The sequence below is a fragment of the Penicillium manginii genome (genome assembly GCF_028828005.1).
Source record: "Penicillium manginii strain IBT 31320 chromosome Unknown utg000007l:1.0-2284322.0:1.0-2285126.0, whole genome shotgun sequence".
Classification (NCBI taxonomy): domain Eukaryota; kingdom Fungi; phylum Ascomycota; class Eurotiomycetes; order Eurotiales; family Aspergillaceae; genus Penicillium; species Penicillium manginii.
The window spans coordinates 503,948-518,777 of record NW_026643108.1 but is presented as its reverse complement, the minus strand read 5'-3'; the positions used below and the strand labels follow the sequence as shown (position 1 = coordinate 518,777).

The 14,830-nt window shown below is 51.7% G+C and overlaps 7 protein-coding genes across 7 annotated transcripts; 5 read left to right on the top strand and 2 right to left on the bottom strand.

The window, feature by feature from the left end:
- On the top strand, nucleotides 1-1,068 carry N7533_010117 (uncharacterized protein; the record flags this gene model as incomplete). The annotated part of the gene is made up of 3 exons (XM_057106767.1): nucleotides 1-171; nucleotides 238-410; nucleotides 618-1,068. 3 exons carry the CDS (start codon nucleotides 1-3, stop codon nucleotides 1,066-1,068), a joined length of 795 nt encoding a protein of 264 aa, XP_056955984.1.
- A 725-nt stretch (nucleotides 1,069-1,793) lies between these two features.
- N7533_010116 (putative DnaJ domain protein Psi) lies at nucleotides 1,794-3,050 on the top strand (the record flags this gene model as incomplete). The annotated part of the gene is made up of 3 exons (XM_057106766.1): nucleotides 1,794-1,941; nucleotides 2,032-2,696; nucleotides 2,754-3,050. The coding sequence occupies 3 exons, from the start codon at nucleotides 1,794-1,796 to the stop codon at nucleotides 3,048-3,050; spliced, it is 1,110 nt and encodes a 369-aa protein (XP_056955983.1).
- A 403-nt stretch (nucleotides 3,051-3,453) lies between these two features.
- N7533_010115 (uncharacterized protein) lies at nucleotides 3,454-5,284 on the top strand (the record flags this gene model as incomplete). The annotated part of the gene is given in 6 exon segments (XM_057106765.1): nucleotides 3,454-3,603; nucleotides 3,673-3,815; nucleotides 3,888-3,951; nucleotides 4,034-4,427; nucleotides 4,478-5,097; nucleotides 5,114-5,284. The coding sequence occupies 6 exon segments, from the start codon at nucleotides 3,454-3,456 to the stop codon at nucleotides 5,282-5,284; spliced, it is 1,542 nt and encodes a 513-aa protein (XP_056955982.1).
- A 187-nt stretch (nucleotides 5,285-5,471) lies between these two features.
- N7533_010114 (uncharacterized protein) lies at nucleotides 5,472-8,508 on the bottom strand (the record flags this gene model as incomplete). The annotated part of the gene is made up of 4 exons (XM_057106764.1): nucleotides 5,472-6,172; nucleotides 6,213-7,472; nucleotides 7,710-7,937; nucleotides 7,989-8,508. The coding sequence occupies 4 exons, from the start codon at nucleotides 8,506-8,508 to the stop codon at nucleotides 5,472-5,474; spliced, it is 2,709 nt and encodes a 902-aa protein (XP_056955981.1).
- Nucleotides 8,509-9,512: 1,004 nt separating this feature from the next.
- cpa1 (carbamoyl-phosphate synthase (glutamine-hydrolyzing) CPA1) lies at nucleotides 9,513-10,867 on the top strand (the record flags this gene model as incomplete). Its single annotated transcript, XM_057106763.1, has 2 exons — nucleotides 9,513-9,939; nucleotides 10,017-10,867. 2 exons carry the CDS (start codon nucleotides 9,513-9,515, stop codon nucleotides 10,865-10,867), a joined length of 1,278 nt encoding a protein of 425 aa, XP_056955980.1.
- A 177-nt stretch (nucleotides 10,868-11,044) lies between these two features.
- Nucleotides 11,045-12,612, bottom strand: N7533_010112 (uncharacterized protein; the record flags this gene model as incomplete). The annotated part of the gene is made up of 5 exons (XM_057106762.1): nucleotides 11,045-11,252; nucleotides 11,313-11,481; nucleotides 11,645-11,900; nucleotides 11,966-12,287; nucleotides 12,584-12,612. The coding sequence occupies 5 exons, from the start codon at nucleotides 12,610-12,612 to the stop codon at nucleotides 11,045-11,047; spliced, it is 984 nt and encodes a 327-aa protein (XP_056955979.1).
- Nucleotides 12,613-12,808: 196 nt separating this feature from the next.
- cwc2 (active spliceosome conformation promoter CWC2) lies at nucleotides 12,809-14,559 on the top strand (the record flags this gene model as incomplete). Its single annotated transcript, XM_057106761.1, has 9 exons — nucleotides 12,809-13,295; nucleotides 13,362-13,467; nucleotides 13,529-13,581; nucleotides 13,637-13,687; nucleotides 13,738-13,778; nucleotides 13,831-13,885; nucleotides 13,943-13,965; nucleotides 14,024-14,054; nucleotides 14,105-14,559. 9 exons carry the CDS (start codon nucleotides 12,809-12,811, stop codon nucleotides 14,557-14,559), a joined length of 1,302 nt encoding a protein of 433 aa, XP_056955978.1.
- Nucleotides 14,560-14,830: the final 271 nt, after the last annotated feature.

Here is a 14,830-nt window from a genome sequence, read left to right as displayed (position 1 = left end):
ATGGACTCTTGCCAGATTCCATCGGTGAGCTATTCCGAGCTTCTGCACGATGATGAAGATACCAGGAAGGCGGCTGGTCTGGAACTGGTCAAATCTTTAGATGAATATGGAGCTTGTCGGCTTCGGGACCATGGTATTGCACAAGATATCATAGACAATTGCTTCGGCAAGGTTAGTGGCTAGCTTATTTCCCATATTTTTTTTATTATATGTTAGCTAACTATGGGAGATCGATAGTCCTGGGGCTTCTTTGAAAGAAGTCTTGAAGAAAAGGTCGCAGATTTCTCAAACTCTGGCGCAATGACAGCATCGAGATTTGTTCCGTTTGGAAGTGAAAAGATCCGCGATGAGCCTCATCTAGATGAGACTATGGAATTCCAACACGGTGTTTATGAATTGGAAGGTACATGGTCTGATCCAGGTAGAAGGTTACTTGAGGCTTCGAGGATATTACATAAAGTATGTGCCTGCCCCCTTCAATTTAATTTTCATGTACGATACAGATATATAACCAACGTGACAAAAAAAAAAAAGGAATGCAACCGTGTCCAATTCAATCTACTCGATATTCTATCATCATCTATCAACCTTCCCCACTCATTAAGCTCTATTCATAGCAAGCGCAACTCCTTCTTCGCTCCGTACTATTACTCCTTTGAAGGCATCAACGACACCAACCCGCTCCGTGTCCCTCCCCATATCGACCCAACAACTATGCTATTCAATTTCCAAGACTCACATGGCGGTCTAGAAGTCGCCGATCTTAGTAATACGACAGGTTGTTTATCCGCCACATCAGTTGAAAGGACCGCCAACTTTATCCCGGTCCATTGTCAGCCGGGGGAATTTCTTGTGTTGGCTGGCCATGTTTTGCGAAGACTGGTTCCAAACGTTAAGCACTCTGTACATCGGGTGAAGCGACCGGTGGGAATCTCGGGGTTTCATTTGAACTATTGGATTGTCCCGGATTTAGATACGAGTTGCGATTTTGGAGAGAAGAAAGAGGATGTTGCGGCGTATTTGGCTAGGGTATTTCCGGCTGCGTTGAGAAATACTGTGCAGGCATAGCATATATTTTTATCCTATACCACTAATCAGATCCTAGTATTATTTTCTTTTATTTTCCATTGAAATCGAGTAATTGGGTTGAAATATGGATCCTATACTTCGGGCTGCCAAAATAAGTGGGGCCGCGGGTAGAGATATCCTGCCCTACAGTAGGGTAGTTGGGCCGTCAACCAGCGAACAGAACTTGAATAAGAAACGGATGGCTATGAAAGGTCGGCTACTCTTATCATTGAGTGATGGTTTAAATTAAACTTGCTCTTCATACGATCACCTGACATACGGCCTATCAAAGTGTACTACATATATACATAACGATCGATCCTTCTGGAAGCTTCCACATGATGGTGAAACGACTACGTCATTAACTCTCGAAGGGCCCCGACATTTCCAAGTTCAGCCAAGTCAAGTCCAGTTCGGTTCTGTTCGGCTTAGCTGTGTCCAGACTTTTCCAGTTTCACCTTCTTTCTGCACTTTCTTTCACCCTTTCAACGACTAACAGACCCCCATCTCACTCCTCGTGACTCCTCTTTCTGCCATACCATCCCAACTCATATCACGACCCTTCCTCGAACTTTCTACAACGTTCGAGAGCCTACTGGTCACGATATTTTCTTTGTTTCTTGCCTCCAAGCACCCTGCTTTTAATCTCGGAAGCCCTCAGTCGCCCGCGCTGACTTCGTCTCGCCTCTTCTGCACAAACTCAATTCCATACCATCCACAACAACATGGTGGCCGAAACCAAGCTATATGATGCCTTGAGCATCAAGCCCGATGCTACACAAGACGAAATCAAGAAGGCATACCGCAAGGCAGCCTTGAAATATCACCCCGACAAAAATCAAGACAATGCCCAGGCGGCTGAAAAGTTCAAAGGTATGTACTCTCTTTGGTCTGGTTGAAGGTATCAACCGGTACCCCGCACTAGTACCCTTGCGTGCAACACGAGCTAACTATCATCTGCAGAAGTCTCACAGGCCTATGAAGTTCTATCCGACCCCGAGAAGCGCCAAGTATACAACCAATACGGTCTTGAGTATCTCCTCCGCGGCGGTCCTCCGCCCTCGCCGGGTGGTGGTGCTGGTGGAGGCGGCCCTGGCGCTGGCGCTGGCCCCGGTGGCATGCCTGGAGGATTCAATTTCGGCGGCATGCCCGGTGGCGGTGGCGGTGGTCGAACATTCCACTTCTCAACTGGTGGTGGCGGCCCCGATGGCTTCAGCTTCAGTAATGCAGACGACATCTTCCGCGAGTTCGCCAAGGGCAGCACCGGCGGTGGCAGGGGTGGCTTCGATGATGATGATATATTCTCGATGCTGAATGGCGGTATGGGTGGCGGCGGATTCCGTCGCCCTAAAGGAGCATCCCAGCAGAAGAAGCGCGCTCCTACGCCTGAACCTACCGTCATCGAGAAGGATCTACCTGTCACCCTCGAGGAGATCTTCAATGGCGTCACTAAGAAGGTGACGACACGAAGCAAGACCTTCGATTCCAGTGGCAAGCTCAATGCCCGCGAAGTCATCTTAGAAGCCAAGATCAAGCCAGGTCTGCGCAGTGGATCGAAGATCAAGTACAAGAACTTTGGCGACTCAGAGGAAGGTGGTCGCCAGGATATGCATCTGATTGTAAAGGAGGTATGTGACACCCATGTTCTAACATCTGAAAGAAATATTCGAACTGACCATCTATAGCAAAAACATGATATTTTCACACGCAGCGGCGACAATCTCATTATCAACGTCGATCTCACCCTAAAGGAGGCTTTAACCGGCTGGGAACGAATTGTTCAGACTATCGATGGAAAGTCGATTCGGGTGTCGAAGCCCGGCCCGACACAGCCCGGCCACGAAGAACACTACCCCGGCCTCGGTATGGTGATCTCCTCGAAGCCCGGTGAACGAGGTGATCTCGTTGTCCGTGTAAATGTCAAATTCCCTGCCACTCTTCCACCGGCCACCAAAGACATTCTGCGAGACGTCTTGCCCTAAAAGCCCAACCTGTTTTACAATTTATCACTTAGCATATACCCGGCGTTTTCAGCGGTTTCAAATGGGAGGTCATGACAAGCAACGATTTCACACGATTGGGGAGTCATTTGGTGTTTTTAGTACTCACTGTACATAGTATCAATCTATTACATTATATTTTCATTCATATATCTGTATCACGTGGGAGGAGGAATCGGGGCACCTTGAGGCAGCCTCCCCGTCGGAGCCTGAACCCCTGGGAAGTCCTATGCAGGCAAGGTCGCTGCGGGCCCGGGGCTGGCTTATCCTTATCGCCGAGTTGGCAGCTCCCCCCATAGGATACCTTAGAATACCTGAGAGCAAGTTGCACTCCCAGCTACCCCTTCCACTTCACACACTTTCGTCTCTCGAACCAGTGACCACCATGAAACGGAGAATAACCCTTCTTCAGCCTTTGGGCGCCCCATTCGAGCCACACCAAGCAGTTCTATCGTCTAGCAATTTCGTCATCCGCGACCTGCACGCCGCGCGCCATGATCGCATCACACTAGGCCTTGACGACCTTCCCGAGGAGGTGAGGCAGGACGCTCGAGCTTTAATATAATATGGATTACTAACACATTCTCTCTATATTGTTTTACAGCTTAGCAATGTCGTCGAAAGTTCTCATGAGCTTCACCTCCGCTGGGCGACGGAGGAGCCCTTTGACGCCATCGCGCCGTTCTCCAGCAGAGTCTCGCCCGGTCTCCATGTGCATTATACCCCTCTGGTTTCTGGTAAATCATCGTGAGTTGAGCTCCAGCCATTATATGTAAGAGCAAGCTGACCGGGTCCCGAACAGTGACGCATTATGCTCAGTGCTCCGCACTGTGTTCGGGCGGATGAGGGGGACCGGGACGGAGTTGGCTGCACCAGCCCCGAGGTAAATCACCCTCTTCGCTTCTCCCATAATCTCAGAACACCAGGCTGGCGAATACGGGAATATATCTAATCCCCTCATATAGAAGTCTTTCACTACGCACCCGCTTCGTTCGACACGATTTGCGACCTCGGCCTCCCTCCATTACTACACGCGCCTCCCCTCTCTCCAATCCTTAGTCGGCTTTATCCGGCGCACAGTCTGCCACCAACGCCAGGGAGGTGCAAAGTGCCATTATCTAGCCGATACCCTTCTCACGGCCGATGTCGTCGATGTCGACTATGACAGCACGTCGCACACTTTGTCTATATCGGGATTCTGGAGTTCATCTCCTACTGGCGGCTGGGTCGAAGATATTGGAAAGCCTACCGCGGATGACGAGGTTGAAATCGGCCTCCTAGGAGTCGAGCCTGGAGGTGAACCTGATTTGCTTAAGGCAGGCGGGCTATTAGGAAAGATTGGAGAAGATAAAAAGCTCAGTATGTGCCGATCTTGCCTATGTATAGGCCAGCAAGACTAATTTATGCAGCACCGGTGATGTTTGACTTCCCTTCGCGTCATTATCCGCTCGCCGAAACAGCTACATACAGCATCTCGTTCTCCCAGCCAACAGGGCTTCATCCGGAGATGTCAATCTCTATCCCGCATTCTGCTCTACAACAACCCCCGGCACTCAAAGACTCCACATGTGCACTGCACACATATCTCACCCTCCCATCCTCGGTGTTCATTGATCAATATCAAGTCGGCACGGAAGACCCTCTTTTCCTTCAAGAGCACAATCTCGTCGCCGTCCGTGCATTCTCCGGCGAAACAGACCTCGAGGCGCCAGATTGGGCCGTAGATCGCTGGGGTTCAACTTGGCTCGTCGAGCTCGCGACGCCCTCTGTTGATAATTCATATCCCGCATCTAACTGGACCTCAACGATCCCTATGCACCTCCGATATCTCAACCCCTCAGAGTCCGGATATCGATCGGCAGCCGTGCCCTGGCCCGTCGTGTTTTGGGCGTGCAGCATAGAAGAAGAGAGTCAAATAGGTAAAACCCCCTTTGATCGGACTAATTTGGGCTACGATAAGCTCTTCGGACCACGGACGATCTTCTATCAGCTCCATCCGGCGTCTCAGCACCTTGTCGAGGAATTAGATGTCCCTGTCCTGAAAGCTGAAGGATGGTGAAGGTCTCTTCCAGGCTCGGAACATCGAGCTGGGGACAAGCGTTGTCATTGTTCTTGGTTTCTTGTGGATAATCTGGCGCTTGGCTCGTGTAGTTTGGGCGACTGGCCTCGGCGCGAACGAAGTGAAACGGCCTGAGGTGCATGAGAAGAAGGAATAGTTTATTCCTTTCTCCCTTTCTGTTTCTGCCTCTCTTTTTTTCAAGCGTCAAATATCGTTTTCATCCATCATAGCACATTTACGACCTGGCGTTCGGATTGAGATCCTCAAACATACGCATAGACCAAAATAACCAATTATATACAGTATCAGTCCGTATTGAACCCCCAAATCACCCGCAGACCTGCCTAAATCCCCATCTCAGGAAGCGGCCACGGCACAGTAGTTCCAAGAAACTGCTCCAGATCAAAGTTCTGCAAAGAAGGCATATCAATCATCAAATCGCCCAACCAAGAAAGGTCTGCATCAGCCGCATCCTGCTGAAGCTGCATCTGCTGGGTAGTCTGGCCTTCCGTTCGCACATCCTGCTGCAATGAAGCCCCAACCAACGCATTAACCCTCGCATGGACATTCCCATTCCCATTCGCTGTATCATATCCAGCCCCAACCCCAACCCCAACCCCATCACCACCAGCAGTCCCCGACACATCCCCAGCAGCAGAAGCATTCTCCCTCAAAACCTCCGCCAAAGCCCTCGTATCATCCTCCTTTCGCCGCTGATGCAACGCAACAAGCAAATAAGCCGTCGAATAAGCCTCACGCATAACACCTGTATCATACGCAGCCTGCACAACCCTCAACGTCCCCATCGCATCCGCCAACAAGCCCAACGCCGCGCGATTATCCATCGCCAAAAGCGTGCACACGATCTGGAACGGTACATTGGCAACCTGGTGCCAGGGGCAGGAGGCGGCGACCATTTTCCGCGCGGCGGTGAGCGCGCGGCTTGCGAGGGCGAGGATGCGGTCTTGTAGGTCTGCGCGGAGGGGCGCGTAGGGGTTTAGGGCTCTGGCTCGGCGGTAGATGCAGAGCATTAGGTTGCATTGGACTAGTATTAGGGAGTGTTCTGTGTAGTTTGGGCTTAGGACGGAGGTTAGGGCTTTTTCGAGCTCGGGGGAGGTCTTGTGGGGAGGGGCCTGTTGGGTCCAGGGATTCGGAGAGGGGGAGGAGGTGGAAGAGGTCTGTTCCTGATCCTGCTCCTGATGTTTGAGCTTGGTCTGGGGACTGGGATGTGGCGCCGTGGAGGACGACGCGCGAACGGCCTAGGTCGAACGAGATCCAGGTGTTTAAGTGGCGTGCCATGCCGAAGAGGCGCCGGCGAGTGTCAAGGTCGGATTTGGGTGAGGTGTAGATGCTGTTCTGGCTGGGATGATTTCCGGTAGATGTATTTCCAAGTTCTGTGGGTGTTTCTAGGCTCGAGGCTTCGAGGTGTAAGCGTGCTGCTTCGATTAGATGCATCAGTGTGCAACTAGCCATCCATGCAGCATGTGGGGAGGCTGTCATTCGAAGGTAGGCTGTGCGTAGCACCCAGCCTGTTATTGTGTCGATTGAAGGTGGTTCGCCGCATATGACGGACTTTTCAAGGAAAATTCGTGCGTCTTCGGCTAGTTTGATCTCAATATCCATAATCTCGCGCTGTGAGAAGAGATAGGCTAGGGCCGCGATGCCACAAAGTACAGTATCAAAGGCTGGGTCTTGTTCTCCGTATGTTTTATTTGACCAATGCCGTACTATACGAGATAGGATGGTTTCTCTGTTCAGAAACGCATAGCATGGGTGGACCTTTTCAAAGTAAATTGATGCTAACCCCAGCATCTGGGCCTGGGACAGGATTTGGCCAATTGAAGCCGTCGTCCCGGGTAACGCACGATCTGGCGATTGCTTTCTCTCGCCGACATTCCATGCAAATAGATGGAGTCGCGGTGCGCGAGCAGGGTCGATACGCAGCCCAAGTTTGCGGACAAACGAAGCCCCGGAGTTGGCCTCTAAGGACTGACTGGTAGGTTTGGAGTCATCCGGTCGGGAATCATTGGATCCGGGGCCATTAGGATGAATACCGGAGGCGGGTGATATGGCGCTATCCGAAGCACCAGTTCTAATGCTGGCAGAGCCGGGCCGTGGCTGTGTCTTTGGCCAGTTCTCAGGTTGCTGCTGTCCCTCCTCCGGCGCAGACAGACTGGTCCGATACGCGCTACTGTGCTTCTTGCGGGGTGTGGGGTTGAATTGGCACGGTGTGCCAGACTGGATGCAAGTTGTGCATGGGTGATCGCCCGAGCATTTTCTCTTCCGTGATTGGCATGAAAGACAGGCCGCGCGAGAGCGTTTGCGCAGCTTGGAGTCGGCCATTGCTTTGATGCCAGTGGAGGAGGACTCGGAAGTGGGAAGATCGCCAAGAGTCCGGGGATATCACGGGTTGTTTGCCGACTTGAATTTCGGGCGGAGTTCGAATTTCTACACTACAGAGATGGCATACACCACTGGCAGTGGATTCTAACAATGTATCTACATTCCAACTTGAATGTCACGAGTGGTTGATTTATTCCAAGATTTTTACTCTCATCCCAGCCCATTTCAATTATACCTACGTCCATCCGGGTAGCCCAAAAGATCCTCAAGCTCTTCAAGATTCGGCATGCCTGCCGGGCCGGGCATATACTGCAGGTTATCTCGCTCACTCGTCCCATTCCACCAAATTTCATTCTTGTGCAGTGCCTCCGTAATGGATGGTGCATCAATATAAGTGCGGATCTCGGCCATTTGCTGGTTATGATCCCACCTAGTCACCCATACATTGACAATATCGAATTTATCACCTGCAGACGATCAGCCTGAAATGCAGAGACCACTGCAAATTGCATGCCTACCAGAGTTCATCACCCCCTTGAACTGAATCTCCTCGACTGACCAAGCACTATTACACCCGCCGTGGATGGCCTTGGGGTGGATCTCGAACTTATCGGCGTGGTCATAGAAAAGTACGCTCACTCGACGCAGGGCATTCACGTAGAAATGCAGCAAATCATGATACCGCCCAGCGATGGGATGATGGCCGACCACAGTAAATTTGACGTCCTTATTTATCAGTGTGAATAGTTTGCTCATGTCTTTCTCGAGATCTTTGAAGGAATCCCATATGTGCATCTGGGATACAAAGCGACAGTGGGTGGACGGGTTCTCGAATTGGAAGCCCTCACGGTGGCCCGAATGACCAGGGCCGGGGTCATTAATGAGTCCATCACCGCTGCAGGGGTCATGGCCATCTGGGTCGACCAGGCCAGATCCATCACATCCGGGTTTGTCGAGAGGCTGCTGCGTACTCGTAGCCCGACTGACTGCTGGGGCGAGGATCGCCAAGCCCACGATGAGATAGCGGTAGATGATCATGTCGTCACATTACCTCAACCAATTGTCTTGTTGGACCCTCAATGGCCTTCAGCTATCTCGCGGTGAGCAGAAATGTGGGTAAAAGTGGGTTTATCGTGCCTTCGCTATCTTTCCGGCGGCCACTAGTGCCAGGTCAAGGTAATTTCGTTTAGCAATGAGTTCGGTCGGGTTCTGCACCATGCCAGGGCTGAAATTATATCTTTTCATGTTGAGATAAAACCACTGTTTGAATTTCATGTTAGTATTTAAAGGCATCATAAAAATGAGAAATGCACCGTCCTGGACGTGACACGACAATCAAAATACACCGAGTCAGGGCAGTTTGCAAACAGACGAGAAACGGAGTACGGGAGTGCTGCGTACAGTAAAGAGCCGGCGGGTCACCAGCCAGCCACTTTTACTGGCGGTGTGCAACTGCACAGCGATGCAGCTGCAGTTGTACCTGCAACCACACATCAATTTTTGCTGAAACTGCTGAATTGAGTTAGCTAGTACTCCGTCCAATACTGAAGTCCGCAGTAAATATGTACTGTACAAGACTAGAGTAACTATGATTGGTGACCTGAGTTGCCGATGACTCAGCCGGGGCCAACCGATATCGGCCCACCCTTCTGATTGGCCACGCCGGAGTCGGTGAGGCACGTGCCCGCACTGAGTCAAGCGTTCAATTTCTTCCCTTTCATCCCCAACTTTCTTCCTCTCCAGTTTCCATCCTCTTCAAGCCAACTCTAAAACTCCACTCATGTCGACTTGAACTTTTCCTCCCAACCCCCCTCTTCCTTGACTGCTATACCTTCAGTCGCGCTTATGTGTTTGGCACCCTCAATCTTCACCTCCCAGGTATGTTGTTGTCCCTTCCACGGTCCATCCATGGTTGCTCCCAGTTACATCCAACTAACATAACACCCTTCTTCAGGACTATATCTCGGACCACCTTTGGAAATCCTCCAAGAACTGAATTGACTTCTTATACAACCGTTCAATTCTTACTCTACTATCAAAAAATGTTCACCAACCTCTTTAAGGCCATGCCTGCCCGGGCCGGCGCCTTCGCCTCTATGAAGACCCCCGTCCAGGCTCGTTTCATGGCTACTGTTCGCCAGCGCGCCCCCATGGAGCCTGCTACCTTTACCATTCGTGATGGCCCCATGTTCACCGGCAAGTCGTTCGGTGCTCGCTCCAACATCTCCGGCGAGGCCGTCTTCACCACCTCTCTGGTCGGATACCCCGAGTCTCTGACCGATCCCTCCTACCGTGGCCAAATTCTGGTCTTCACTCAGCCTCTCATCGGTAACTACGGTGTCCCGTCGGCCGAGAAGGACAGCAATGGTCTCCTCAAGTACTTCGAGTCCCCCAACCTGCAGGCGGCCGGTGTTGTCGTCGCCGATGTCGCCGAGCAGTACAGCCACTGGACTGCCGTTGAGAGTCTGGGTGAGTGGTGCGCCCGTGAGGGTGTTCCCGCCATCTCTGGTGTCGACACCCGTGCCATTGTCACCTATCTGCGTGAGCAGGGTTCGTCCTGGCCAAGATCACTGTTGGCGAGGAGTACGACGCCAACGAGGACGAGGCTTTCACCGATCCCGAGCAGATCCACCTGGTTCGTCAGGTCAGCACCAAGCAGCCCTTCCACATCAGCGCTGCCGATCCCACTTCGCACGTTGCTGTGATTGACTGCGGTGTTAAGGAGAACATCCTGCGGAGTCTGGTTGGCCGTGGCTCCAGCGTCACTGTCTTCCCCTTCGACTACCCCATCCACAAGGTGGCCCACCACTTCGATGGTGTTTTTATCTCCAACGGCCCCGGCGACCCTACCCACTGCCAGGACACTGTCTTCCACCTGCAGCGCCTGATGGAGTCCTCCCAGGTCCCCATCTTCGGTATCTGCCTGGGTCACCAGCTTTTGGCTCTGGCTGCCGGTGCTAGCACCATCAAGCTCAAGTACGGTAACCGCGCTCACAACATCCCCGCTCTGGACCTGAGCACTGGTCGCTGCCACATTACCAGCCAGAACCACGGTTATGCTGTTGACGCTTCCACCCTGCCCTCGGACTGGAAGCCATACTTCACCAACCTGAACGATGCTAGCAACGAAGGCATGATCCACAAGTCTCGTCCCATCTTCAGCACCCAGTTCCACCCCGAGGCCAAGGGCGGTCCCCTCGACTCTTCCTACCTCTTCGACATCTACCTCGACAGCGTGCTCAAGTACAAGCACAGCCAGGCCGGTCTGTACCCTCAGCGTGACAGCCGCCCCAGCCCCATGCTGGTCGATCTGCTTGCCAAGGAACGTGTCGGCGTCCAGCCGACCATTGGTATGCAGAACGTGGCTGCTGCCGCTGCTGCTGCCGCCGCTGCATAAATGTCTCAGAATATTGGTCCGGGGAGTTCTGGTTTGGTTATATCTTGGAATCGGCAAATGTTTTTTATCTTTTTCATATGTTCATAGTTGATCTTGATCGTACATGCAATTTCACATCAGTAGACTTGAATCTTTTTTCTCAATTCGTAAAAACATCTGCCTGAAGCCGCAGTTCTTCTATTTCGCTACAATCGACACCACATCCTCGTCCGCTACCATGTGTCCCAACCCCACGCGCTGCGGGACATGACGAGCGCTAGCACCCCATACCAAGGCGTGCTTGAAGGTGTCTTTCAATGTGCGGTGAATAGAGTCACACACGTCCTCGATAGTCGAGTCCCGGCGAACGATCATAGCCTCGCTGAAGTCGGGATCAACTCCCTTTCTGTAGCTGAGTTAGAAATCGACATTCTCGGGATTAGTGAAAAGAGGGCTGGTAACCTACCTCTTCGTGTATAACCGCATCAGTCTTAGTTCCTTCCAGATACGTTCCACGACCTCCTGCACGCCAAGATCGAGCTCACAACTCATGACAGCTGTGTATGGTTCGCGGGCCAGTTGGTCCAAGAATTCCAGGCTGATGCCGTCGATCTTGTTGTAAACGTATAAGCTAGCTGGGTGTCAGTGTCTATATTTCAGGAATGAACTCAGATGGGATGGAAATACCAGCGAATATACTTGCGGTGATCCTTCATAATGACATCGATAAAGTCATCGATTGTGGCTGGGATTGTCAGTATAGCTTTGACGTGGGATGATTCTGGAATCGTGACACACCATTTTCATCTCGCACCAGAATTTCACAGTTGAGAAGCTTGTAGTCACGCATGACGTTGTAGATCATCTTCTCATCCAGGTACTTGGGCGGTGTTTGGAAGGTAATCTTCATGCCACCGGCATTCTTAATCTTGAGGTAGATGTTCGGGGGCTCCTTGTTAAGTCGAATGCCCACTGCATCCAATTCAGCCTCGAGGAGAGCGCGCTGTTCCGCACGCTTTGTGGCATCCAGAACCATGAGAACCAAATCACTAGTCTAGAGCCGTTTGAGACCCATCTTAGAAATTGGTTCACTCTTCCTCAGTGTGGGATATCACGTACCTTGGCTGCGGAAATGACTTGACGCCCACGACCCTTACCCTCGGAGGCACCCTCAATGATACCAGGCAAATCCAGAATCTGGATCTCGGCACCACCGTATTCAAGCACACCGGGAATAGCCGTCAACGTGGTGAAAGAGTAGGCAGCCGCCTCGGACTTGGTCTTGGTGATTTTCGACAGGAAAGTAGACTTTCCGACGGAGGGGAAACCAACCAACGCAACACGCGCATCACCACTTTTGCTGACATCAAAGCCAGCGCCACCACCAGAGCCTGCACCGGCAGCGGGTTCAAGCAACTGGGCACGAAGACGGGCCAGTTTTCTGTATTCTTTAGCTAGATATTCTTCCGTTGAGGGGAAATGTGGACACACACCCTTTCAATAGACCCAAATGATACTCTGAAGTGCATCATGTTAGTATATAAACCCGAAGCATGGTCACTTGTGTTTTTCGACATCATACCTGTCGCCTTGTTCTCTGCGGGGCATTGTTAGCGGGGTGCTCGGTGCAATTTTTGGCCAGTATCAACTCACTCTGCGTCCGGCGCATCTCATCCTCAATCCTAGAGAAAGACTCAGCAAATGAAAATCCACGCAAGACGAAACCAGCTCTCGTACTCTTTGATCTTCTCCGTAATGTTCACCATTGTGGCGGTTGTGGAGGCTTTTCGCCTATTCTCTCACGCGGGGTATATGACGCTGGTTTCAGGCGTAGAGAGTGAACTGCCGATCTGGTGACAGTATTATCAGCCTTAGGACGAGTATTCTCCCTTTCGATCGCAACCAGATCAATCGTAGGACTTCAATCGCTCGTGATATCAAAAATCCGCTGCGGAAGTTCCAATGCTCGGCGGCGCCAAGACCGTCCTCCACCGCCTGCCCAAGTCGGTACTCCCAACCTTTTTGCCGCGCAACTTGATGTCGATTGAATCTCGCCTCACCTCAGCTTCAACGCTGCAAACTTTACAGCAAACCCAAGCCATGGCCGATACAGCAGAACCAGTGCCCACGCCCGACGCGCTGGTCGTAGCCGAGGCCGATCCCACGAATGCGCCAAACGAAGAGCAGCAGCTCGAATCGACGAAGAAAGTCAAGAAGATCATCCGAAGAAAGAAGCGCCCTGCGCGCGTCCAAGCAGATCCCTCAGTTGCGAAGGCGGATCCCTCAACACAATCTGGACTGCAGTGGAACATCTGGTACTCAAAACATGAGGGTGGGCAGCGAGGGGACGAGCAGCACAGCTTGAACAAGCCGGCTCCCGGCCGATGCTCGATTGCCAGAGATGCTGGATACACCCGTGCCGATCGGACACCTGGAGCTTTCTTTTGCGGTAAGTTTCGTTTCCGGGGGTAAATCTGTCTCTTTTGTCTGCTCGGTGCTGATATGGTCTTGTTAGTTCACTTCGCTCGAGGCGTGTGCCACAAGGGTGCCGATTGCGAATACTTGCACCGCCTGCCTGGAATCCACGATTTATATCAACCGAATACCGACTGTTTTGGCAGGTGAGTGGATTTTATACCTGGTCGGGAAGGTCTTGGGGGCTTCGTTCTAATATCCTTGCAGGGAAAAATTCTCGGACTATCGTGATGATATGGGCGGTGTTGGAAGTTTCCAACGTACGTATAGTTCCAAAGCTGAAGCTTTCCCATCGGGTTGCTGACAAACTCACAGGACAGAATCGCGTTCTTTACGTCGGAAGGATCCATGTTACAGATGATATTGGTACGGTCTTTGCTGTTATAGCCATGAATGCTCTTACTAACGTCTTGCAGAGGAGGTCGTGTCTAGGCACTTTAGTGAATGGGGCCAAATTGTACGTTCCTTTTCTCGTCACCAGATATACAGTCTCCTCTAACACATAACAGGAACGATCCCGTGTTTTGACAGGCAGAGGGATAGGCTTCGTAACATATTCCAATGGTGAGAATATTCCGTCCAATATCTCTTAATTCCAAATATACTAATCTCGTTCAACAGAGGCAAATGCGCAATTTGCAAAGGTATGGAAGAACCGTTCCAATACTGCTTCCAAAGTGATATTCTAACACAAAACAACAGGAAGCCATGCACCAACAGGCTCTTGATCATGGTACGAAATCCCCAAATTAACATCTCAAATTCCCAGCTAACAGTATCCAGAGGAAATCCTGAATGTCCGCTGGGCAACAGTCGACCCCAACCCAATGGCACAAAAGCGCGAGGCCCGCCGATTAGAAGAACAAGCCGCCGAGGCCATTCGACGCGCACTCCCCGAGGCATTCGTCGCAGAAATCGAGGGCCGGGACCCCGAGGCCCGAAAGCGGAAGAAGATCGAGGGTAGCTTTGGATTGAACGGATACGATGTCCCCGATGATGTCTGGCACGCGCGGACCCGGCAGCTCGAGGCATCAGCACCGGCGGCCCAACTCGAAGCCCCCGAGCAAGCCCAAATGATTGAAGCCGCACCACCCGCGGCTGAGCCGGAGAACGGAATTTTCTCCAGCTCGACTGTGGCAGCTTTGCGCGGTCTAGCGGGTGGCAATGTGACGACCCAGGCTGCGCCGAAGAGCTCTGGCCCCTTGGTTGGCTACGGGTCTGATGATGATAGTGACTAGATGTGTAGCGCAGCCAGGCTCTGCGTGCATACTTGATGCAAAAACAACCCCCATTTTATGTATAATATCAGCGATACCTCCAAAGATGAAACTACTGCCCTCCCATGCAATCTTCGTTAATATTGGCGTTATTCATAACGGGGTATCTCCCGGGCTCGCTAAAACATGACAAGGAGGATATGTAGGATGTCAGGGAAGTGGAGAGGTGATGACAAGAGCAAGAAGGTAAACAGAGCAGACCGCCGATACATGAGGTTTTATGCAAGTAGTA